Here is a 26,959-nt window from a genome sequence, read left to right as displayed (position 1 = left end):
GCTTTAGAATTATTTCATTAGAATAGTATTACCTTTTTATCATTTATAGCTGTTTGGTTTTTAACAGTCTTTCTCTCTGTTGTTGCTACAGTTGTTTTCGTCTTCCTCTGCGCGCTGGTTTTCAGTTTGTGTGTAATCTTGCCCTGGTTTCTCACTGTTCCTCCTTCACATCTGAGTTTCATCCCTAAGTCAGGATTAAATGTGCCGTATCCCATGTTGACTGGATGGTCAGCCAGCCTGCCTTATTAAATTAAGAGAAGCAGTTTTGATTCCTTTGAACATTGTAGCCTCTCTTCAAACTGTGTCTTTAACTAAAGGATGCATATAAGCAAATGTTAGGAAGCTCCTGGCAGGGAGCTGTAAATTCCCAGAACTTACAACTCTAAAAAATGTAATTGCGTTTATGCTATCACACACATGCTAATTTGGGGGGAGATTAATTTGAATATAGCACATACAATATATATACATCTAGATATGATGGCAATTAAAGACCTTAGTCAATAGCAATCAAACAAATTTCCCAGTCTCTGGCATAAAGATTATTTTATTGATGATAGATTATTTATTGATTATTTTATTGATGCTAAAAAGAGAATGGGGCCAACTTACATCATAAGCTTCTGCCTTCCGGACAATCCATTATGCTCAATAATCATTGTATTTAAAACACAGGTTACAACTGTAAAATAAAAGCCATGTTGTTCGCAAAGTACTATCTGGCAGTAAAGTCCTTCCAGTATGATCCCTGCAATGTGGAAAATATGCATCAACAGTCATCTTGGCTGCATTACTGCAGTCGTAAGCGTGCATACTTACGCAGCCACGTTTGTATCCTTCACAATTTTTCCCTTTGATAGATTTTATTTCCCTTTTATTTATGCAGAACATATGCCCCGTAAGGGTGGAAACATTCTTGGACAGATTCTTTTTTTTATGAAAACAGGTCTCTGCAAGGAGAGCTTGTATTTCAATGGGACAACTTGTACAAATAAGGATTAAAAAAAAAATGAAATAATTTATTACAAGACAAAAACCTGACATTTCAGGTGATTAACTGTATGTCAGTGTTGGCTTTATCTATGCTAAAAATAGCCTGAGTCTTATATTCTGCTTTTGTATATCTTAAAGTCCTACCAAGTTAAAAAATTATATTTCAGTATATTTTTTGCCACAACTGAAAAGCATCCAGTGGATGAGTTTAAAATGTAGCCTCAAACTTCCCTGCTTCCTGCTTAAACACTTCTTGGTCATCATACCAGGTTTAGTTTCTCTTCAAATGCAGTTTACAAACTCCAAAGCTGCTAATTTACTCAAGTGGTTTTCTTGTTCTCCGAGTACTTAGTCATGAAAAGGTGGCATATTATGTTGTTAGACCTAGTCTAATTGTTTCTGCATGGGGCAAACTCATTCTGAGTTCACAAACACAATGACAGACTGCATTGTTTTAAATTGCCTCCGTAAGTTTTGTGCCCCAGTTACTGCGAGTTTAATTCAGAAAAGGTTTAAACCACAAACTTCTGTCTTTTTTATTACATTTATATTTGATACCATAAACCAAAGCCCTGCATAGTTCTGAAGTGAGAGGAAAAGGACTTTCACATGTTTTAACAGATTAAAACCCAAAATGTGTTGGGTGTCACTCAGTCTTCTGAGGTAGGTCTCTACTGACCTTGCACATCTGGAGCCAAACCTTTTAGGCCTCATTATTCAAAGCCATTTCATTTCATTTGTAGCTCTAACTGCAGATTCTAATCGGTTTTCATACAGCATTTGATTGTATTTGCTCCATCTGTCTTCATATATCATTCACCATGTTTCAATACAGGGATGGGGACTGAGGATGTTTAGCAGCATTAGTCTTGTCTTATTTTGGTCTCTTCTGAATAGCGCTCTGTGAAATACTGAAAGCTTAAGACAGTTTGTAACCTGGCTGGACTTTAACCTTCTCGATTCTTGCAAAGTTTAAAAAAAAAATATTCTTCTAAAATGTTTTTCAGTAATTTAATTTAGTGAAGAACGCGTTTTGCTTTGGGAACTCGGCTTACAAATGTCTTGCACAATGAGGTTTGTCTTAGATTTTTAAGGCTAATATTAGTTTTTTTTTTGTCCTAGGCTTTTGTTTGCATTTTATATTTGGTAATGTTACATTTTCTGTTGTCTTCTCTTACGACAAATCTGGCTCTAGTTCTAACTGCCACATCTGCATTGCTATAGTTATTTTCTTCTCAGAATTGTTCTTTTCTCAAATGCCTCTCTTTGTTTATTATCTGCATTAAGTGCTATTAGAAGTCTTTTATTTTCTTTCTATTTTGTATGTAATGCACTTTGGGGCTGAAATTTTCTGGATTCCCAGTCTCACCAAGACATGTTGTTTACCTTATTTACCTTCCTCCTGAGTCCCAGTCTGCATTTGGGCTCTAATGTGCACACAGCAAATGTCAATTTAAAGAGTTCCACTAACATAATGCAATTCAGTGCTGCCCTAGTATCAACTGGTGCCAAAATCTGAAAATAACCCTTTGCCAACAATCAACTGAAGCACTCTTAGCCAAGCTGCTGAATCACTCTAAGTCAAGTTCAGTTTGAGAAAGGTTTTGCAAACTGGGATTAAATCTAAGTATGGTCAATTTAAATGGAAGTTAAGGGCATTTTATTCCCTAATTAGGACATTAAAAGCTGCCACGTATACTGTAAAATGCACATTTCATTCCACATTCTGACATCAGTAGAGCACCTGTAAAAAATTTTTGCTCTTTTGCCACAATAAGATGCTATCCCATGACTCCTTTGCGAGTAGGAGTGAAAATTATTTATAAGTAAATTTGAATAATTTTAGTTTTAGGTGCATATAGCCAAATACTTCCAATCAAAATAGCATTCCACCCTAAAGCCATGCTGTGACTTCATTTTCTATATTCCTTTTTTTAGTCTGACACCATATTAAATTTCTTCTGCAGCATAATGTCAGAGGCAGGCGCTTGTTAGGCCTCTTCATGCCCCTTTGAGTTTGACATTATTCTCATTCCTTACCAAGAGGCGTGCTAAATTTTAAGAAAAGCAGACAATTAATGACCAAGTCATTATTTCTATCCAAACAGGCAATTTTTACTGAGCCACTTTGTGTATAAAAATTGGTGCGATATCAAAATGCTGTTAATGCAATCTCATGAAAACAAGTCAAACCCAGAAAGATGCTTCAAGTTAGTTTAAATTGCTAAAAGTACAGCACACTGTGGCTGACTCTGTCTGCAGGCAACCTGAAAAGGCAATGCACATCAGGAGGAACCCTGCCAGAAGCTGTCAGAACTTTCTAACACATCTCAGTACTTTAGATTAAACCCATAATTAGAAATCTACAGAAACCTGTGAGCTGCAGTGATACTGAGACAAAGCCCAAGTGATCGAATCACGTCAGGCGGTGTTGTTTTAGTTTTTCATGTTATTGAGGTCGGATACTGACAGAAAGAGGAATGAGAAATGTGGAATTTCTGCACATCGTCAATCACCCTGATACACATTGCAGACAGTGGTTTATGTAAGGCTTATGTAACATATTCACTCATGTTCCATTTGCCAATTTTAACCCTGCTTTCATAATCTGAGAGGCAATTTAAAAGAAAAGAAAGTATCTGTTATTAGTTTTAAATGCTCTATTACTGGAAAACATACAATAAGAGCATAATAGAAATGCTGAACATGTGAAATTGAATTTTAGAGAAATCATATTTTAGGTTTAATTTGTTTCAGAGTCGCCTTGTGGATGTGCTGGTGGCTTCATTAGCTTCTCTTTTAACAAATCTTTTTGAAAATGAGCGGGCAAGTTGCAGCACAAAGAAACAGAGGAACAGTTTGTCGTTGATTGATCAGTCTCGCTTTTGTAAAATTGCACACTTTTGTTAGAGAAATTGACGACTCTTAGAAAAGCCCAATTTAATTAAACTTGCAATATTAATTCTAAACAAAGAACAGTTGAGTTTTTGTCAGCTGTTCTTCCATGCATCCATCTGTGTGCATGGATCCATCTGTATCCATGCACACAGATGGATTCGGCTGACACATTTGAACAATTCTCATTAAAAAAAGGAAACAGGTGAAAACTAATGAAAATATTTTTGGCCTTTCAAATGTGTTAACGAATCAGCATATAGCCCTTTTTATACATAAGCCTGTTAAGGGGTTTGCTGTGGAATCTTAATGTGAAGAAATTCTTATTTGACTAATGAGAAAATGACTCTCAGATGACTCTTAGGTTGCTTTAATGGCCTTTGAAAAACATCAACTAATACCCCTATTAGACTAATTGCCATTCTGCCTTTTGTTTTATTGCCTCATAAAGATATGCAGTTTAAGGAAGTTGGCCAAGCTAACACACACAAAAAAAATCAATCAGCTTATAAAGTTCACCCTTTGAAAAAACGAATGGCACAAACACTTCTTTTCTGTGCTTATTTTGTTGAAATACAAAACATAATTCAGCTTTCCATGTACATGTTTCACAGATGTCCTAAACTGGTCTATAGCCAAACAAGAAAAAACACACACAAAGCACAGTGATTTGTTTTTTAATATGTAATTTTAATTCACATTTGTAGGTTTTACTTGTCTTCTGTACAGCTGCAGAAAATCCCTGAACTATATTTTTAGAACTTTACTAACTTTTTGGATAATTACGCAGCAGTGAAAAGCAAATGCACAGAAACTGTTCATAAAGAAGACGAAGGCAAGCTGCAGTAGACAGATTTTATGTTGAAGCAGCAATTATATATCCTATAGACGGCTGCAAACAACCACATCATCTGTTACGACTGCAAAGAATGATCGACATGCAGAAATATCAGTGTTAGTCCAGTCAAACTGGCTAGTTTCAACATAATTGCACATGGAACATGATTAGAGGTAGAGTGAGATTAACCACCAGATTTGCATAAGTCACAAAACGTGCACTATGAAGCAGTCAATTTGTATGGCTAGTGTTCCAGTGGTAGAAGCTAGAGCAGTCTAAATTTATGTTGACGTGTGACAAACAAGTGGAGAAAGGAATAAAAGTTTAACTTGTGAAGACTGACCATGAAGACACTCAGTATCCGTTATGGTTCATGGATCATTACTGTCATATTCTGACTCAAACATAGATGCAGACGAGGTCTCCATCTTCCAAAAGCTCATCTAACTGAATGAAAATGTTTTAGAATGCAGAAAGAAATCCGTTAAAGCCTATTATCCAGCACGGTGTTCACAAAAGCCAATAAATCACCTTGTTACCAGGATTTCTGTGTTTAGGACTATTCTGGCAACTTGCCATTGGATCCCCTCTGACATGGGGTGATTTTCACTATGCAAAAACTACATATTTTGTTGTAATCCTGTAATAAAAAATTGTGATTTTTATATCTCTGTGGTTTCTTCATTCTATCAGTGTTCCATTAACAACAATATCAGCCACTTTCCAAAAAGTGAATAATAGATCAAGTTGTTTTGAGATAATTTCTTCTTGTTAAAAGTTCAAACAGAAAATACTATTTTGGTATGGGAAAGGGATAGAATTAGGTATTTCCAAAGATTATAACCATATGCTTACCATGTGAAAGTCTTTCTTCTCAAACCTAGCTCCTGCATGTCAAAACTCTGAATAATCACCACTGCAGTGGAAAGAATGAGAGCAGTATTCCTCAGCAGGGGTAGGCGATCTAATGATGTCTGCTGTTTCCTCGGGAAAAATATGCACACACTCTGTGACACTGTGGGTCTAAGACATTAGATCACTCTTAGCATGTTAGTGCATGAACTCATCATGTTAAAAATCTAAGTGGTTCTTTCTTTACTGCATTCTTCTCCAGTAGCTAACTGAAGAAGATTGACCCTGTTTATTAAATTGGTTTCAGTTTCAGACTTTTAACTTTACTGGCAGAAATTTTAAATACAAAAACATTTTTCATTGTATTTCTGTTGCACCCAAATTAGTAGCTTTGGGAATAGAGAAGTAAATATTGAAATATATTACAGGTCTAGCCTGTATACATTTGGAGTTCCCGTCACTCACTGTGTTGTGTATTTTTGCTTCTTTTGAACTAAACTTGATGTCCTATTACATTGCTAACAAATTACACAGACATACAGAACTCTTTACAGCAGTTTCTGATGACATTACACTAAATAATAAACATAAAAATTCAAATTCCAACAGCTGCTCATGAGATCAAATCACTAAATTGTGCAATCAAGAATTGGACTTGAAACCTTGAAATTTCTACACATCTCTTCTGAGCCACAGCTGTCCCGCATTTTCACAGAGACAAACGTTTTACTCTGGGCAAACAGAGAGAGAGCATTCTCGTTATAGTTTATCTGTAGATGTCAAAATGTAATACCCTTCCAATTATCCATACAAGTTTGAATGTTAGTGATAAACTGGGGCATTGTGTGTTCCCTTTTAGGACAGAAGGAGCCATTCTTTCTTAAGCTAAATAAATGTCTGCGTAATCCTCTTGGATTTACCAGAAAACGCATCGTCACTGAGAAAAAAACAGGACTGTTTCTAAAGCTGTTTTTAAAAATATGTGATCCTAACAGAGAGGAGCAGATAGCATTTTTGTACTTTAAAAAAAACCATCATTCATTATAAAGTTAATAAAACCGGGTCATAGTTGAACTTCTGCCCTAATATATTCTGAATACTAAAGGTAAGTAAGTATATTTTATGTTGTTAACGTATTATTTCTTAATAATACATTTATGCTTTGCACTTACTTTTTAAGAACTTAAGTGGCTTTTACACTTGAGTTAAAATTTAGGGGTTTTAAATTTCATGTTTATTCTGTCACAATATTTTTGTAAACTAATCTGAAGAGAGAAGTATAGTGACCATATTTTTGCTAATTCTAAAAAAAGACTATTTCATCACCTGTAAGAGGTCTTTATGGCTGACCCATTCTTGATGCATCCTTTGCCTCTGATAACCTTTATCATTTTGACTTTCTGCAGGATGCTTTGGTGCCAGCCTGATGCTGTTGCACCATCACTTATACATCTGTGTTGCTCGTTCTAACAGGCCAGCTTGTTGTAAACTGCATCATTTACATACCCTTCTTTTATTTGCCTCCGCACCAAATTGCACTCAAATTAAACAATTCCTTCTGGGTACTGAGCTGTTTTACACATTGGCATTGCAATATTTGATGAACTTAAACAAAGAAGAATCATTAAGGAGTTCATTAAAGTACACACTACAATGTCCTTCCACAATAAAAAAAAAAAAAAAAAATCTTTTTTCTAGATTACCAGCTGATGAGTTCCACCCTCAACAAGAAATCTACTGGGCATCATATCTACCCATCCTGTTTGCACAAATACTAAGTATTGTTTCATGATTATTCCATGATTTACCATAAAACCATATTGAAAAATTAAGTTATCAATTATAGTAATTACAACTTTATTTATTTTTAGATTAATTATACACAGACATAACTAGAGGCAACAGACTGCAGTGGGTTTTATTTAAGTAAAGAGTCAATATACTTCATGGAAAATCCCTATGAATTATACTGGCATTTGTGGTTACAAGGTTCAAGGGAGGGGTATGAATACTATTGCAAGGATGTGCAGTTATTTTATGAATAGTGCTAATATTTTTTATAATGTTATCCAATGTGCTGTTATTTAGCAATATAAATTAATGCTTCAATTTATACCGACAATACTGTTACTATTGGGATTTATTTTAAATTTTTAATGTAATAAGATTTACCACACTGCAAATATTTCAGTCAAATGTCATTTGCTATTAAAAAAAGTATAACATTTTTAAATGTGTGCGCCTGGACTGTAATTACAGGTCTGGTTTACAAAAGGGCATTTCAGGTTTATATGTGGTCACTTGTGTATTTCTCAGGAGTGTAATAATCTTGAACCATATACGCCAACTTGCAACTGATGTGCGAATTAACACAAACTTGGTCTGGGTTCTGGTTTGAGCGAGGCTTTTTTTTTACGGGCCGGCCCCGGTGGCAGTCTGGACCAGACTGAAAGCAGCCTTTTGGAAATGACGGAGGGGCTGTAATTTGAGAGTAGCACAGAGGTATTATTAGTCAAAAACTGAAGCGCGGCACTTGAGACGTCCAGATGTTGCGTTTGAGGCACCAGGCAGAGTCGGGACTACAGCCACGCCGAGGGAAACTTTTTTACTCACCGCTCTCCTGCTCGCCAACGGTGATGCAAGCTGTCCAGCTGGGTTAAAGAACGAAAAAGAGAAGCCGTGAAACAATTTCACGCCACTTTTTTGGTTTGTTTGGAGAGGCGGACGTTGAAACTACGGCCAAGCTTCAAGTAACTGCGCAGTTTGGAACCTGTTTGCAGTGTTTACGCTGAAATGAAATAGCCTTTAAAAGTGCATTTTAGCAAGTATTTAAACCCTGTTTTGTTTTTTTTTTGTTTTTTTTTTTTTTTTTGCACCCTGCAGCAAGTTTGCATCATGGCTTTTGTTCACTTGCTCTTAAGTGCCTGGATGTTGTTACAGCCAGCGTGCGGAGCTTTTTACCGGGGACCATTACATCCGGAGATGTCTAATGGCACTTTTCATCATTATTTTGTCCCGGATGGCGAATATGAGGACAACGACGACCCAGAGCAGTGTCAAATGCTTTTTAAGATGACCGACGAGCGAAAGTGCAGTCTGGACGAGGACCAGGACTCTGTCATAAGGGACGACTTCACCCTCATCAAGCGGCAGATCGAGGACTCGGCGCGGGTGCTGGAGGGGATCGGGAAGAGCATCTCCTACGACCTGGACGGAGAGGACAGCTACGGGATGTATCTGCGCAGGGAGACGGCCCAGATCGGCGAGGCGTTCACAAACTCGGAGAAATCTCTGCTGGAGCTGGAGGTGAAGTTCAAGCAGAGCCAGGAGAGCGAGCTGAAGGAGGAGCACCGGCTCAGTGACGACTTCCTCACCATGATCGTACACACACGGGACGCCCTGAAGGAGACCCTGGACATCTCCCTGGGCCTGAAGGACAAACACGAGTTGCTGTCTCTGATCATCCGCAGCCACGGAACGAGACTGAGCAGACTGAAGAACGAGTACCTCAAATTCTAATAGGAAAATAATCCCTTCAAACTTCCCATTACATCACTTTAAATACTGCTTTTATTGTGGAGTGCGACCAGGGCCGGATTTAGGAAAATGTGGGGCCCGGGGCTAAATCCACTTTTGGTGCCTAATCTCACATAATTCATGTGTTTCATGCATTCAAATTTCAATATATTGATCCAAATATTTTTTTTTCTGACAGTGTCCTTCCATTTTTCACTTCTAAACAAAATACATACCTGGCATCAGTTATATAATTTATAGAATTACATCATACAAGTCAAAACAGTGTTATAATGTGTTATAATAAACATCAGAGCGTCTTTTTGCTGAAAGACCAGAGGAGGGCTCTAAAGAGCAATCAGTGTCTGTATGTCAACTCTTTAAATTTGTAGAACACATGTAAAAAAATAGTTATTGTGTAAATTTGCTGCAATTATTTAGGTATTGCAAATTTATTGTTTTTTTTATTTTCTTAAAAATAAATATATTTACAGTAGATAAGTGGCCAGTGTAGCTTGAAAGGATTGACAGTTATAGTTTTCACAGTGAGTACAAATAAATTTGTAGAAAGTATTCATTTCAAAGTTCCCAAATTGGACAACTATTTTTAAATTTGTGTGAAATGAGTATACATTCAGTATACATTCAATGCAAAATGGGTCCCACCACTTGTCAGTATTAGTTTTGCAGTCAGTTTAATTAAATAAATTGTTTTAAATATAAAAAAAATAATGATAAACTGAATTGGTATGTGTAATTATGTACCTGAAAGAAAAGTCATTAGTAACTTTACTGATGGTAATAGAGTCTTTGAGATGAAACAAACAATCTGGGCATACAGCTTTTAAACTATCTCTTCGTAAGAGTAATTGAAAATTGAAAAATATATATTTTGTACTTTTTCTAAACTGGATTGTAACCACAATGAATTATTCACATTTTTATAAGCCGTCAAGTGCCATCATGTTTTGTTTTGCTTTTTTTGCCCCAGTATTTGTAAATGACATATTGGGAATACAATTTATTTTTCTGCCACATGGAAAAATCTTAATGGATCAAACTACCGGATATCCTGGCAAGACACCCTAAGTACCTAGCAGATCGTAAATAATAGTTATCTGACTAAACAAACAAGATACATCCTCATATTTCACAACATTTAATTTTAATTATCTAAATTGAAACTAGCTAATGGTTTGCACACACACAAAAAATGTAAACACTAAATGAGACACGGGTAGCTGTATTTCCCTTGTATATTCCCTAGATGTCAAATATTGTCATGTTGGCTGGATGGATGGATGGATGAATGGATGGATGGATGGATGGATGGAATTAGAGCTAGAGGCTTTGACTTTCAAAACATGAGATTTAAGTAAGTTTTTAATATGTTTTGCAGATTTATATAGGACTAGAATTAAAATCTAATCACATTGCCCAGTTTATAGTGTCTGTATGTCCTGAATGCCTTGTGCCTGCTTTGGTTTTGCTTTTGAATAATCTATATTTAGCAGTGAAATAGCTGACCATAATCAGGGTGAAAGATCCTATAAAAAAGAAACAATATTTGTGACTCTTTGACCCTCTTGAAGAATGTTTTTTTCTGAGAAAATCAAAGAATGTTTACATGTGCATCGAAGCATCAGTTGTAATTTTCTCTGGCTTTGTTTTATTGGCTTGCAAATGTTGCACAATTTTTACTGTCTGAGTGCTAAAGGTTGTGACTTCTGTTTTAAAGTGGGTGCCCCTTGCTGTGCTGATTTGTACAAGGAGTGTAGTCTTGTAAAATATACATGTTATTATTAAAAGTAAATACTGTGAGTACCTTTATAACAGAATACCTTAATCTGTACTAGTGTTTATGTATTTCTTTTTCAACTCAAGGAACACACATATCTGTGTTTATGTTTTTGGTGTAATACTTTGACAGACAAGACTGCAGGCAGCACTCATGTACTTTTGAGTTTAAGGAATAATCTGTATGACAACATACTTAATCGACTGTATTGTGACTTTTAAAATAAAGTAATTAAGTACAACGGGCTGCTGAGTTGCAACATGAATCAAAGCATTTTTCTCAGCATTCTTATTTTTAATCCATTAGTTTGTAATGTCACTATATAATGATACGCAAGATTTTCATTAAGCCTTACCAGTGAGGTCCTGTGGCACATGGGGGACCCTGTGATGTAGCTGTGGCACACACATAATTTATAGTATACAAAATATTGCCACATGGTTGAAAATGACAGAGTTCCTAGCATGTTTGCTTAACAAGACTGAGGTCTGCTAAGAATTATATTCTCAGGCCCTGGCCTAATTACACGTGCTTTGAAGAGAGAAGCTGCTTACTGGTATTTATGGGGAACGAAGTTGTAAGGGGTGCGTGTTTTAGGCGCTGCGGTCGGCCTTACAAACAGCCTGTTTGTCGTCATCCAGCGAGCTGCAGTCTACTATTTGTTTATTTTAACCGTGGTTCAGTCTTTGAAGGTCACAGATAATGTTGCATAAACGCTCTGACACTTTGAGGCAAAGGAATTGAAATGTCATAACTACATAATGTTAAATACCAGGGGTTGTAAATTATGTAACAGTTCAGTTTCGCTCACAAAGACTTTGTGCCAACCGATTACACAAAGGCGTGTAACATACAGCTGAGGAACCTTTAACCTGATTTGTATGTCTCTGCAGCAAGGGGAAGACACCAGTTTTCTTATTAAAATTTAAATAAACAATGGGTGCCATGTAGTAGAAAAGTCATATATCTAGCAGGCATCTTTAAGAAATGCCACAAAACAATTAGCTTTATTCCAAAGTGAAGATGTTGCTTACATTTATATTCAATATTGATAATAATACTATGTAATTTAGCATTTATCATGGGAGGGCAGAATTTGCTTTGCTCAGATCAATAATTTAGTAAAGGTTTTGTGTTAAATTAAATTTACAGGAAGTAGCTAAAAAATGTTAATGTAGGTGTATTCTTCCATGGTCTCACTAAATTTATTCCGAATAATATTTTGCTGCTATTTTACAGATAAAACTTATTTAATTTTGCAGGAACTTAAGGCAGTAAATTTTTGTTATGTCAATGCACTTGGCAGATATTACACTTCAACCCAATGACTCCACGTCCGTTATTCAACACACCTACCTGCTGCAAGGTGAGTGAGTTGCAACCATTACTCAGCCTTTGAAAATGATCTTTGCTCCATAATTATTCTAGCAGCTATCTGTTACCCTGGGTTAATTATTGCAAAAGGATACTTTTAAAGCTCGGATGTGAGCGTATACCATTTAGATAAACAATCGTGCTCCTGCAGTTCCTGGAACAGATCATCCCTGCACCTTCAGAAAAACAAGGAAAAAATAAGAGACAAGAGGTAAGACTGAATACCTGAAAGTTAATATTTAATCTCCATGCTTATGAGTTTTAGCATTCAAGTTGTATTATTGTGAGATATTTTAGTTTAATCCAAAATGTTAAATGCCTATAGAATTCTTATGAATATTGAATATTAAACATTGTTCAAACTTAATAAAACTATGCAAAAAATGTTGCAGCCTCAAAATTAACAATTTATTTGACAGCACCAGCATACTGATGTTAGATTGCTACAGCCACAGTTAGACAAAATATTTATTTGCAAAAAAACACTTGATTTTAAATAACATTTTTGCTTCAAATAATCTTGAAATACATCTCTAGCAATATGAAAGTAAGCTGACAAACTGTCAAAAGTGGATTAAACTGCATTTATGTTACAAAGTATTGTTGCTCTCTCATTTTAGTAATGAGTTTGTGCTTCACTGAGAACTTTTGTCTCCCTTAGTGGCAGTGAGGCATCTGTTGTAGCCAAGCCCTTCTCCAGGCTCAGTCTGCGTCTTTGCTGTGTTTTGACCACAGCCACTGCAGAAACGGGGGTCTAACATAAATATCTGAAGGCAAATGGAAGACATGGCTCCACAGCTTTCTCTGTCATGTTACGGAAAGGTGTTCCTTTTCACACACAATCCACTGTCATGTGGCATGAACGGGAGTTGGTCAAACCATCTTGACATTGGGAATAATTGATTATTTACATTGTCATTTTAGAATAATAAAACTAGGGGTTGCTGTGGTGGCTCGAAGGTAAAGCACAGCCCTCATATGAAGGCCCTAGATCTCGACGCCGCAGTTGGCTCAAGTCCCAATCTGATGACCCTTGTCGAACGTCTTCCCCTTCTGTCATTTCCAAACTTCCTGCCTAATGACTCTCAAATGAAGGCTGCTAGAGCCAATAAAGAGCAATGAAACTGAACAATCTACAATTTTTTGCATGGGTACTATTTTTTAACACTAAAAAAGTACTCTTTGGAATTCCTTCAAATACTCTCATTTGAGAGTCAGTCAGGCATCTTTAGAGGGGAAATCTTTGCTCCTAATTTTTAAAGAGCAAAGAGTAAAATGGGGTTGAATACTTTTACAATGTACTGCAACTTCTATTTCTTGGTAATTTTAGTTTAGTTTTACCTTCATAATTGTCACCTCTGGTTTTATTGTTAATTTTATTATTTAATACGCCATTTCTAGTTGGTTATGTCACACTTTGTCATTTTAGGCTAAATTACCTATTATTTTAATTTGCGTCTTGTTTGATGTCTTTTTTTTTCCAAGAAATACTTAACATAACACTTACGTCCTTGGACTGTGGGAACATACAAACTGCAGGCAGAAAGACCCAAATCCAGGATTTGAACCAACGACCGTCTTGCTGCAATACAACAGTGCTGTACTGTACAACTGTACCACTCAATAGCAATTTGTTTTCTTGTAAACCTTGTACCAGCTCACTCCTCTCAACAGCCTTTATGATGCAGAACTATAAAACATGTTCTGTTGTTTTTTCCATAAACAGCCACATTTCTCTTGTAATCTGAATATGGTTATTTCTTCCCATTTTCCTCATTATGGGGACTTCTCTATGAATGTTATAAAGCCACCTGTTTTTCTTTCCCCCATTATATCTCCAATCTCCTCCTGACCTTTTGTGTAATTACTTGTTTAATTTCTTCTTTACTAAATGGCATCATTATATCAAGCTGACTTCTATTTGTAGCATGTTTTTCATATTTGTCTGCCTGCTTGTTTCCTTTTACTTCTTCAAGAGAAGGTATACAGTAATTATGAAAAAGTAACTTTTAATCTCATTGCTTGAATTCTTTATGGTTGAATTTCCAATAATATGAGGGGCATGCTGTCTGAATTTTTGGTTTCAATGAATATACTGATGAACTATAATTGGATAAAACTAACCTCTTGGGGTAAAGACTTCCTCAATCCATCCCGCAGCTAAAACGATTCTCAACATTTGTCCTTCGAGCGCTGAGATTTCTGATCAGTTACAGTTAGTAGCACTGTTGCCTTGCAACAAGAAGGTCCTGGATTCAAATCCCAGCCTAGTATTTTTGCATGGCTTCTCTCTGGTCATGCCAAAAATGACTATCTGCTCTTCTTTCAGTTAACATAGGTGGAGCTGGTGCCACAGGTTACATAATCATTTTGCGTATAGTTTTGCTTAAACCTCTTTTTTATTAATCAAGATTAGAAGACAGAGCTAGGTAGCCTAGCTTAAGCCTATTTAAATAGAGATTGCAAGGATTTGCTGATTAGGATAATGTATTTGAAATTAAAACCTTACTTTGATTCTTTGAAGCCACCCTGTGTGGGGAAATTAATACTGTTTAAAACATAATTTCAGTTTGAAGGCAGGTTCAGTTGGTTTATCAGCTGGATGTGTGTCTGAGAATAGAAAGTAGAGCAAAGTTTACATGCTATGATTGTCTTGTCCCTGACCAGACAGGCAGGCACGGCCGACCTTTCACCTACTTCCCCTCTCAAGCTAACAGCTGCTGCGTTGCTAAAGACAACAACCGGTTGGCGTTTACAAAATACAGGTAACGTTTGTTATTGCCGACAATTTTAGTGTTTTTACCGGTTATTTGTCAGTGCCGCTTGAATTCATAAACCTTAGCGTAAGTCGGTAAATAAATAAGCCCACAGGGAAAAGAGGGGGAGTGTTTGTTTCGCTTATAGCGTTTTAAACTGGATTCCGGATGTAGCTTTAAAAACCTGCTTCATGCTAACAGCCTTGTTGATAGCTCAGTCTTTTAAGCCAGCAGCTGGAGACTGTATTTCTTGTGAGGCTGTTTTCAACTTGAATGTCGGTGAACTCTACGATATAAACTGTCAAACACCGAGTCACGTGCGGTATAATAAGTTGCATGTTATTAAAATATTATAGTCTTGTTTTTGAACATTATCTGTAATTTAATCTCTAATGAATTGAAAATTGTTTATTTTATCAAACCTATTAAAGGCTAATAACTAATGTCGTATACATTGTTATGACCAGGGATTGTTTTGTTTTCGCTGAACTAAACTACTTTCAGTTTTATGAAGAGACAAGACAACACATCTGATTCAAATTATGTCATTGGCGGAGACCTGTAGATGTTGATTCCATGTTGAGGAATTAGTTCAGAATTGCAGAATAGAATAGAAATAATCTTTATTGTCCCTCAGTAGGGAAATTTAGGTGTTACAGCAGCAAAGAGACAGGCAAGTTCAAGCATTTAGATGTACACAAAGACATAAAAATAGAGCCACAAATAATATACTGTGCAGTAAGGGGAAATTTACGTCATAAGAAAATACTGTACAGTTAATTTGCAACTGAGGAGAAAAAATTCAAAAATGTGCATTTGTGCATCAATGAAAGATTCCATTTACAAGAATAGGGAAAAACAACTGTAAATAACAGCAGGAATGTTATTTGAAATGAGAACAACTGTACAAATAACAGTTTGGAGCAGAATTTGTTAGCAGAATTTGTTAGCAGTGATGGTGATAGAGTCTTAACTGCTGGAAGGAAGGACATATTACAAACACTCCTTTGTGCACCTAGGATTCAGCTGTTTGTGACTGAAGGAGCTCCTCAGTTCAGCAAAAACGTCCTGTACTGGGTGGGATACATTGTCCAATAGCGATGCAATTTTAGCCAGAGTTATGACTAGGATGAGATAAGCTGCTGCGCCATCATAGAAGATGACTGATGTCACCACAGAGTCAAAAAAGTGTTTAGGATTTCTTCTGTCACTTGAATCAGCTATGCTGGAACAGGGAGACATCTAAAACATGCAGGACAATGGTAATTCAGGACAAGATTTGGACATCTCTACTTAAGATGATTTTAAGTTGATTGCTAAGAAGCAATATTTCTCAGCACTGTTTCCCAGGGCCCACACCCCTTCATGTTTTAATTCAGCACAGTTGATTCAAATGATTGTGTTACCTCTACAGCACGCTATCAAAGACTCTGTTAATCACCCATTCATTTAGTTCACGTGTATGTGTGGCAGTAGGGAACGCCTAAAACGTGTAGGACAGGTCCTGGCGGCTAAGGTTGGGAAGCCCTGATATAGAGCAGGTGTGTCCACCTCCAGGCCCCAGGAGCTTGGTAATGAACAATCATTTGACTGAAGTGTTGCAAACTAGGCAAATAACCTAAAGTGTACAGGATAGCGGCTATTGAGGACTGTGTTGGACGCCACTTATATACAGGATTACTACTGTTTTGATACAAATGATTTAAAAATGTAAATTTTGACAAGTTACAACCACAAACTTTACGATTAAATTAAACACATGTAAACTCTTACTAATTTAATTGGAAGACTTCTGGAGCCAAATGATGGCTATGGATATTATTTATGGACATCAGAGTAAAGGGTGGGCGATGCATAAAGGAATCCATGCTTTTTACATTTTTATAAAAAAATGTTGAAAATAACATACATTTGCATGAGTTGGCACTGTAACATACTTGATTACGCAAAGGTAAACTAATTCCTATCAGGTTAGGTTTCGTTTGCTTTTTTGTTTTTTACATTAAAGTAGACTTGAATAATTCTCATAATTTCTTTCTCCTACATTTTTTTTAGTGCTGGTGATAAAGCTTGGGAAGAGCATTCAGAAATGTGGATGAGTACACTTGCACGTTTTGCTCGTCCCGTCTTTCAAAGGAGCCCCTCTCCAGTGGTCTGCAAGGCAATGAAAGCTTGCCGTAGGATGGAGCTGCGTGCACCAAGTTTCTGCATGACTCCAGTACATATTCGCAGACATCAAACCCTTGGTTCTGCCCCCATGCCTGTGGCTGCTCACTCAATGAGACATGTCCGTGCTCTGGATGAGGAGAGGCTGATGGCGGTGGAATGGGAAGACGGAGGCCAAAGCTTGTATCCATTCACCTGGCTGAGAGACAACTGCCAGTGTCCGCGCTGCACCCTGCAGTCAGCTGAGGCCCGCTTGCTGTTGATGGCTGATCTTGATATCCACACAGGAATGGATTCTGTGGAGGTTACCAAAGATGGCAAGGTTAGTTGTTATCTTTATCTCACCTATTTCTTATGGTTGATTACTCGTTCCAATATTTTATGTTGCAAAACCATTCTTTGCTTAGTCTTAAGCTCTTTACATTGTGTGGCGTCAGCCCAGTATTGAGTAAATGGGATTGTATGTTCCTTTGATTTTGGGTCACTTTCAAAAGGTTTTACATCTTAGCAGTACAGCTATTTGTAAGAAGCAAACAAGCACTGGTTTTGTTCATTGTTGACTTTGTTCTTAGCCAATAAAGTCAACAATGAACAAGACATTTTAATTTCTGCAGCTGTGATATTTCGTACTTATTTGTAGTAAATGAGAAAGTGGCTTTACATGTAACATAACCCTGCCTGACAAAAGAAAAGTCACCACCTGGATTTAATTGAGCAAATAGGTACAAGCCTCCAATTGGTTTGTTACTGGATGATTATCTTTCAGTTGGCAACAAGTTACTTATCCCCAACCAATGCAATGGGCTGCTCCTCACTTAACAACCGTGCTGAGACACACATGCTGTGGTTGTGGAAAAGATGCTAGTCTGTTTAAGAAGGAACAAATCATTGGCATGGATCAAGCTGAAAAACATCTAAGGATATTGCAGAAACTTTAAAACTTTGGTTAAGAACTCTGCAATAAATTAATAAAACTGGAAGGAAAGAGGGAAACCATGAACTTGGACTAAGAAATGTGGTCAGAATAAAACCCCAGAATGATTGTGGTTGAAGATCACTTAAACATTTGAAATCAAATTGAAAAAAAAACAACAACAAAAAACAACAACAGTGGAACTCAGGACTTTAATTGTAAAAATAAGAGCATTTCCACACGCACAAAGCAAAAGGAGATCAAAGGTTTGAGGCTGAAAAACTGTGTAGCCATAAGAAAACCACTAATCAGTGAGGTTAACCAAGGACAAATGTTTTAATTTGCAAGGTACCATAACAAATGGACTCTGAGCAATGGAAGATAGTCAAGTGGTGATGAGTCTACAAGTACCATGTGATGGTTTGGAGAAGGCTTTTCACAATGGTCAGACTCTCCCATTATCAATATAAGATGTTGGTGAAAAAATAAAACAACATTGTATGGAAGCAAATCTTCCATACAGAAGCTTATTGAAACAAAAACAGCGAATACATGCCGTAATCTAAGCTGAAGGCGATAAAATATTAGTGTATTTGACATTTTTTGTAGGTTATTTGTTTTTTTTTTGACTTGACAGTGTAGATTGGTTGAGGTTTTCTGGTGGTCGAACCTTTCGCCTCTAAATTTAGATCATGAGTGATTAGTTTAATCTTTTGAAATTAAACAAAGCCAGCAAAATGTTTTCATTTTGGTGGTTTACCTCGTTTTTTTTTTGTTTTTTTTTTATCCACAAGGGACACTAGAAACTGTTTATTGCTTGTGTAAATATTCATCATATTACCATTGTATTACCATATGTTTAATCCTTTATAAAACAGGTGGATGTGTAAGTGCTCAAATTTTCTTTTAAAATATGTATTTATTTTGTATTAGAGCAGTTGTCCTTATGAAATGTACCCAAGTATATAAACTAGATTATTATTTGCTTTTGTATTTCTACTAGTGATGTGTGTTAAATTATAATCACACAACTTTGTGCTTAGGTATGGAAAAAGCCTTTGCCAGGATGAGAATCACTGACCTCTGAGTGCAGCTGCCTTATGATGAAGTGCTGAGGTCAAAAAGGGAGATGATCTAATTTTGGCATGCTCACCATGAACCTTAGGTCCTCCAACAGAATCACCTCTGAGCTGCCTGCTTCCCCCTAAGGATTCGGCTCCTAAAGTGGGACACAGCTTTAAGCAGATTCAGTTTTGACTGTTCCAGTCATCCAGGAGAGTCATCCTCAGATGTTTTTTGCCTTTGTTATGTAAATTGACTAAAATAACCCCTGTATAACTTTCTGTTTGCACTGTACTTACTGTTCTTGAATTCCTTGAAAAGGTCATTCTTGCTTTTAGTTATTTAAAAATACTGAAACTCTGACTTCATCAAGTGCCTTTAAATGCATTTTAGTTGAATATAGTCAAAGTACATCATCATAATAGAAGATATATCTTTCAGTGTTTCTCCATTTGTGGATTAAACCATTTTTGTGAATTTCAAAAAGTAGATGTTAATGAAAGAAAACCTACAGTGGGTCAAAAACTGTTCATTTGTTAAAACAGCAATGTTTTCTTTGTTGACATGTTTTGACATCAAAATGTGAAGAGTTGAAAACAGGCAATGTTTTGATGAGAATCAGTATGTAGTTATGTTTCCTCAGGTTTCCATTGTGTGGCCCGATCAGCACATGAGTGTGTTTGATGCAGAGTGGCTGAAGAAACGCTGTTTTTCTGATGCTGCCAGACAAGCAATGCAGGAGGAGCTGTTCCTCAATGGTGAGTTTATCTTTATATCTTCTCTTCAAAATATGTTTTTTTCTGTATTTTAGAACTCAGCCTGTTGTGGATCCCTTTGATATAATCTTTTTTTCTGGTGTACGAAGCACTTATCAATAATCTTTTCAACAAAAATGTTACAAAATAAAAGTAGAGGTAGAATTTGTCTCTGAGTTGTTTCATAAAGGTTTGAGACCATCCCACAAAGTCAACAGTAAAGTCCTTTTATTTTATAGGCCATAAAATAGGAAAGACTGTGTAAAAACAGAAGTTTGAGATACTGGTTACAGTTATGGTATAAGAAACAGATTTGTTTAGACATGCACATATGAAAAATGAACCGTTACCTCTTTGGACATGTAAAGTGACTTTAATGAACAGAGTGCATTTGATGATCACTAAAAATGTGTCATGTTAACTATAGACAGTGTATTGTTTAAAAACAACACACAAGGTGTCAGCACTATTAATATTTAAGTTCTATTAGTATTAAAGCACAAAGTCATGAATGTTTTTCTAGCTTATAACACTCAGTTGAAACTGGAGGATGCCATGTCATGAGCAACATAGTTATTCCAATAATATTCAACGGTGATATTGTAGAAAGAGACTTTTGTCTTTTTGGACTTTAACATAATTGTCTTTCTATGGAAAATAACCCAGTGAAACTCATTTATCATGTGCCACTGATTCCTTATCAGAGATAGTTTTCAATCCTACTTAAATAAAAAGAATTATATGGTCCCATAACTTTGAAATAAAGTGCCTCAAATAATAAACTGATATTGGTGTGTTCACTGATCACTGAAAAAGTGGCAGTTTTCAGATTAGCTGTGTTTAACAAATGGCAAATTACCAGTTTTTATTTGCTGACCTGGCAACCGTCAACCTGAACCAGCTGAGGGAAACCTGTTCAACAGAAGTTGTGCTCACTGTTGCTTTCCACATATTTAAATTAATCTGTATAGAAAGAGCAAAATTTGTGAGGAGATATTAGACCAACAGCAGGGATGGTGATGCAGACTCTTCACAGGTAAAGAGTGATTTAACTTGCCAAGAAACCCATATTTATTGCAAACAGAAAGCAGGCAGATGTCAGGACAGGATTTTTACAGATGTTTCAGAATTATGCTCATTCACACTTCAAAACATTTCGGTCTGAATTATAGGTATCTTAGAGAGAAGGCCATGTGTAGTTTCTATTTATTTATTTCACTTTTTATTTCACCCTTTTACCTTGTCAATTGCTTTCCATTTTGTGTGCAGAGTAATAATTTAGTTACAGGAATGATATTTTGCTGAACATTTTATGTTCAGTGTTGCCATTTGGCACTTAATGGTCTGGCTACTTCCCCTGAAGATGTTCAAGGCTAAAGGGCTGCTAAAGCTTTAGATTTTTTATTATATAGTTTAAAGAACTAAAGTCGGTCTCCTGGTGCTGAGCTGTGGCTGTTAGTGATTATGTGCGTTTTTAGCCACTAAGGAGGTGCGGTTGGATGTGAGAGGATGACAAATCACTCAGTGGACCTCTGAAAAATTTGTTCCCCCCACTTCTGAGATGATGGTTATGCCTCTAACAGGAAATCTGCATCAGTTGTTTTCACAATTTATGCCAGGTACTAAAATGGTCATAAAGGTGCTAATTACTTCAAAGTATGCATTAACACAGGACTGGATGGAAACCTCTGTGCCTGCACTTACTCTTTATTTCAGACTTTGTAAACACCAGATAACATGTTAATATATCCTGGTTTGATGAATATTGCACAAGGTTGCACTCATACAACTTCCACGAAGAGAAATTTTTAAAATGCCACAATGTATATCTTTAATAATTGCCGTTCAGACGGGGTCGGACAGGATGTTAGACGAAGAGCAATTTGAAGGTCCTTATGGTGTCAGACCCAGTCACAATTTATATTATTTTGCAAAGTATGCTGTAGTTTTGTGAAGTGTTGGGGGTAGTTGAGCTCCTTCCACATGTATTGGGAAAGATTTACTGTTAGCCGTTACGTTCCACTGTAAAGATAAGATTTAGAATGATACTCTCTGTCTCTGTGTTCTGAGACTGGTGATCACTTTCCAATTATTGTTGATCTAATGGGCAAAGAAATTAATTTTTACGGAGGCCATAAATCATAGCGCAGCTGTCTCCCAATTAAAATGAAGAACAAACACTTCGGTGAATTACTTAGTTTCAGAGTTGTAACTAAGGGCAATTTATCAACTTGCCAAACAGCAGGTGTTTTCTGGTTGTTCATAAATAACAAACCAGCATGTGAAATAAAGCTTATCACTCATGACAATTCATCTTGTGTGGCAATATGAGTGCCACTAGATATGCCTTTGCATTATACTGCACAATGATAGCTCAAAAACTTAACTAAAGCAAACATTTTTTACATACTGAAGGACACAACAAATTGGCACTTTATTTTATTTTAATAAGTAAACGAGGCTGAAATTCACTCAAGTGAACATATTGTCTTCCCAGCGATTGCTGTTACATGACAGACTTCTCAGTTTGGTCTTCTTCATAATCATTTTGCAAATATTACAAATTTGCTTCAGAGTTGCATTTTGACAGCAATATTATATTTTTGGACTGTCTCAGTCGATTGGTTGAACGTCCGTCTTGGACTCTATGCTTCAGTTATCCATACATACTTTTAAATTTAGACCTTTAAAGCCTATTTTTTCTAAAAAATGAGCAGCTAAATGTGATGTTTATTGACTGTCATGGGTCAACCTGGAAGAGAAATTTCCTTTTTGAAACTGAAATATAATGGGTACTTACCCAGTGGTCACAGCTTGAATTAATTAGATAAATAGAACGTGCATTTTTTATTTAGTCGTTACTAAGCATTGAATATGTATGTGTGTGGCTGTGAGAAAACTATTAGGTCCTGCTCAAACATGAACATTAATGGCTTCATCAATCTGGTAAAGCGGTTGTATTCAGTCTTTCAGATGCAGCCCGCTTTCATGTTAATGTTCCTCGCTGCGTCATTCAAACAGTGACAAACAGAGCCATAGTGTGCACTTGATATTTTGAATTTGCATAAATGAGGTACTTCAGTCTTCATACAGCTGCATTTTTTTCATGTTTTTGAAAGTATCTCATCATATCACCATAATAATCCATATTTATTTGAGATTTGTGGAGTATCATGAAATAGCAGAGCTGTTGGATAATGGCTCAAATTTAATTTTAGAGGTTTTTCTACCTCAAGAATAGACATGGTCAAATGTTTGCATTCTGCCCTTGGAGGTCAGTGAAATGTTGCTTTTGCTCTATTGAAAGCTGAATCGGTCAAAGAAATTGCTCAATTTATACCTATATGTTTTTAGAATGTCTAGAATGTATTAAAACAGATTTTTATGATAAAGTCACAGATTATTTTGGTAGCCCTTGAGACTATTAGTCTTTGGTTTATAGTGATGCTTTAAACTATGCATTTATCATTATTTAGTATCATAGATGTCTTTCAGCTTTTCATCGGCCGATTTGAAGGGCACAAACATGCCACAGGGTTCTTTGGTATTATTGTGTGCACCATGCTGAACATGGAGCAGAAAAAGCAAAGGTCAGAGCTTCCTGACAAGCTTAGATTATAGCTATCCATGTTAAAGGTAAAGGCTATAAGAGCATCTCTAGCAGCTTCATGTCCCTTTGACCTATTCTGAGAAGACCTGTAACCCCAGCTCGATCTGCCCAGGATAGTGGAAAAGGGTAAGAAACCATTGAAAACACTTCAAAGTACGCAGATATAACTAAAATATTACTCTCTAGTCCCTAGTAATTCATAAAGACTTAGAAAGACTTCCACATAGAGAGAAAGACATAAAATAATTTGCATGTTCACAAAATCTAAGATTTCTAGAATTGTATTTATAGATATAAATGTAATACCGATGAGACAAAACTGGCTATATTTTTTTCCAGTTTTGCTCTGTGTCTAAAGAGGGAAAAAAGTGAAGATTTAACAGAAAAGGACACTGCATACTAAAACATGGAGGGGACAACCCCATAGCCCAGACATGTGAAAAGTACAAGAAACTGTTGTCAGTTTCTAGAAATTCCTCCATGTACTTTAAAGTTGCTGTAGACCTCTCTGTATCCTTTCTGAACCGTTTTCTTCCTGTTTTTTTCAGCAGTTTTGGAAAGGCATGCAGTTCAGTTTTTTTCTTTAGTTTTTCCACTTGATGATATCAATCTTCATTGTGTTCCTTGGCATATCTAATACTTTGAGAATAATTTTGAACCCGTTTCTTGACCAGTAACTTTATACTTGTTGAACACTCTGCACACCATGGCTTTTACTGTGAAATGCGAATAAGAAAATGTCAGAAACGCGAGGTCAGTTCACTGTTATTTTGAGTTAATCAGAGATACTCTAACAAGTGGTTGCTGGCTCTGGTGTAGATGTTGTGATTAATTTGAACACAGTCAAATCTGCAGATTCTTAATTTAAGATTTTTCTCTCAAAGTATTGGTTTTGTAGTGGTTATGAAATACATTAAAGGTGGAAAGACCTGGTGTTTTATTGGGGATGTGTAGACTTTTATGTCCTGCACACATTACAATATGCACCTTGTCACATTTATGATGTAAAATTTTAAATGACCTTGCCGTGCTGATTCAAACCACACACTGTCCTGTTCTGTGCTCTTTTAGTACATTAATTTAAAATTTCTCTCTTTACTTTTATAAGAAGGGTTACTTTGTCTTTAAAAACATCGGTTTTCTTAAAGACTGGAAGGGAACTCATTTTACAGTATATTTATAATGGCTCAGTACACTTTACAGTCTGCCAGACAGCAGAGGAGAAAGTTCAGCTGTGGAACAAGGTAGCAGCACTTCAGTGGAGCGGGGGATAGACTGCAGTCAGTTTGTGTACACGCACGTGGTCCTGAAGGACCCACAGGGCTAAGTGGCTCTTGTTCCACACTGATTAAGAGTTCATGTGTGTTAAATTTCATAAGTCCTCTATTCACATGGAAGTGTAAACAGATCCCTCTTATAGCACTTTACAGATGAATAGTTATTTTTATATTTCTTTAAAAACCTTTACTTCCTAGGTAGAAGGACTTCACGATGATGCTATTTAACTTCTGAGCTTAAAGACAATAAAATCTGATATGTGTGTGTACACATACGCTTTGAGTTTAATTATTTCCTCCTGCGCACCAGTCTTACATTCCTTACACCAGACTAGAAAAATCTACATTCCTCTAAGATAAATGATGCTTAATTTTATTCTGCTTCCCACTTCCTGAAACAAAGTCCACAGTTTGAATTTCTCTTGTCTTTTTCACGCAGCACAGCTAGATTTTACAGGCCCAAGTCTGCCTGTTTAAGAGTTTGAGCTATGAAAGTGTGGCACGCAGGGGACGCTGAGGTCAATATGATAATTGAAGCTTTGGGGTTATTATTCACCATGCATTATATCGTCTTTTTCAAGTTTGAGGTAATGTTTTTTTCTTCAACTTGTACGTTTCTATGGAATTTCAGATCTGAAACCGCAGTGCGCAGTTCACAAGAGGGACATAAAAAAAAATTGTTTTACGGTGTGCATTTAGATGTATCATGTAAAAACATTAACTATTTCATGCTAAGTGAACTAAATGAACATTTTGTTTCTTGTATATTTATAGCAGTGTTTTGTGTGATGGAGACTCTTTATGTCAGATTTAGGCTCTACTTGGCAAACAGGATAATTCCTGTTCTCAATTATTCTCAAGATGTTAAATGCAATTTTTTACTTGCTCCTCAGTCAAGTCTGCAGCTTTATCTCCATTTTGTCACCATAAGTGTAATGGATTCACATGCAACTGTCAGTATATTTGGCTTAATGGCCTCATACAGCTGCTCCAGAAAAACCTGAACTATGTAATGCTTTGAGAAATGGTATGAGTCAGTGAAGCATCAAAAAGGCTGATGTCTGTATAACTGAGGGACTTATTCAGACCCCTCCATCTGTCTCTCCCATATGGGAAACTGATTTAAAGTGAGGGTCGAGAAAAGAGCTGCATGCTCTTAAACATGCATACATTAAACATACATTCTCTGTCCTGTCAGTGTTGCCTTTCATGGGAACGAACAAAATGCTGAGTCTCCAAATCCATGTTACAGGAGTTCAAACAAAGAACTTTCTGCTTTCCAAAAAAAAGTTTTTGCAGGCTTCCCTTTCTGTCTGCTCTCCTGTGTTTATATTTTCTAACACAGGTTTCTATGGCAACTGGTCTACAGATGTTTGGCCAGTCCAGTTATTCCTGATAAAGATTGTTCAGGTTCAGATTTATTTGAGTCCCAAAGGGCAATTAATGTTAAAGCAAGTAAAAAAGAAGAAGAAAAAAAGACATAGAAACTAGGAGACATACAGACAGCATTAAATACTGTTCATATCATTTATCGTCTCACTTTTTAACAAAATGCTGCAACAAATCAGCATTTATAGTAGCCACTACACAGGTCAATACAAGAGTATCTCTCGAACTCTTATATTTAATTATAATCTCAACTTAATGTATTTTAATGAGCTTTTGTGTGACACACCATCAAATGGCGGCACGTTACTGTGAAGGGGAAGGAAAAGAACACACGGTTTTAATTTTTCATGCAAATATTAAATATTATACATTCTGAAGCAAAAAACCTTTTGACACGTGGCTCCTGTTCTCTTTACATTGATACCTCTAAATAAAGCAAGTTTCTTCCAGAAGTCAGATAAGTTTTATCCAGCTGACCTATATAAATAATGAGTTCTATGAAGGCCTTGGAGGTTTGCTAGAAAACATTAGAGAACAAACCACATCATTAGAGACAATGAACACAACAGCGGTAGGTTATAAATTGATTGTGTTAGTATTTCAAAGGCAGTATTTGAGATCCAAATCTAAATTAAATAGACTTAATCTCTCCATCCAATCAATTTGAGCTATTTTCTGAGGAAAATAGCTAAAAAAAAATGTCTCTATGTGCAAAAGTGTTACAGACATACTCCTAAAGACTTTCAGAAGCATTCAATTATAAGG

The 26,959-nt window shown here is 36.3% G+C and overlaps 2 protein-coding genes across 2 annotated transcripts in view; both read left to right on the top strand.

Annotated features, from left to right (window-relative positions):
• The first annotated feature begins 7,761 nt into the window (after positions 1-7,761).
• On the top strand, positions 7,762-9,508 carry fibinb (fin bud initiation factor b). Its single transcript, XM_015044963.1, has one exon. It carries the CDS (start codon positions 8,474-8,476, stop codon positions 9,095-9,097), a length of 624 nt encoding a protein of 207 aa, XP_014900449.1. The 5' UTR covers positions 7,762-8,473; the 3' UTR covers positions 9,098-9,508.
• Positions 9,509-14,877: 5,369 nt separating this feature from the next.
• The window catches only part of bbox1 (butyrobetaine (gamma), 2-oxoglutarate dioxygenase (gamma-butyrobetaine hydroxylase) 1), a 26,407-nt gene continuing 14,325 nt past the window's right edge, over positions 14,878-26,959 (top strand). Inside the window, exons 1-3 of the mRNA XM_015044962.1 lie at positions 14,878-15,031; positions 17,078-17,510; positions 19,807-19,921. Coding sequence (XP_014900448.1) covers positions 17,112-17,510; positions 19,807-19,921 — 514 coding nt within the window. The 5' untranslated portion in view covers positions 14,878-15,031; positions 17,078-17,111. The remainder of the gene's footprint in view (positions 15,032-17,077; positions 17,511-19,806; positions 19,922-26,959) is intronic.

This window comes from Poecilia latipinna, unplaced genomic scaffold (genome assembly GCF_001443285.1).
Source record: "Poecilia latipinna isolate Pla-1442-1.1 unplaced genomic scaffold, P_latipinna-1.0 Scaffold698, whole genome shotgun sequence".
Lineage (NCBI taxonomy): Eukaryota > Metazoa > Chordata > Actinopteri > Cyprinodontiformes > Poeciliidae > Poecilia > Poecilia latipinna.
The sequence above is the reverse complement of the archived record's forward strand: the minus strand, read 5'-3'. Positions and strand labels throughout refer to the sequence as shown.

Coding starts and splice junctions, on each gene's coding strand:
- fibinb (XM_015044963.1), top strand. CDS start 8,474: ATGGCTTTTGTTCACTTGCTCTTAAGTGCCTGGATGTTGTTACAGCCA.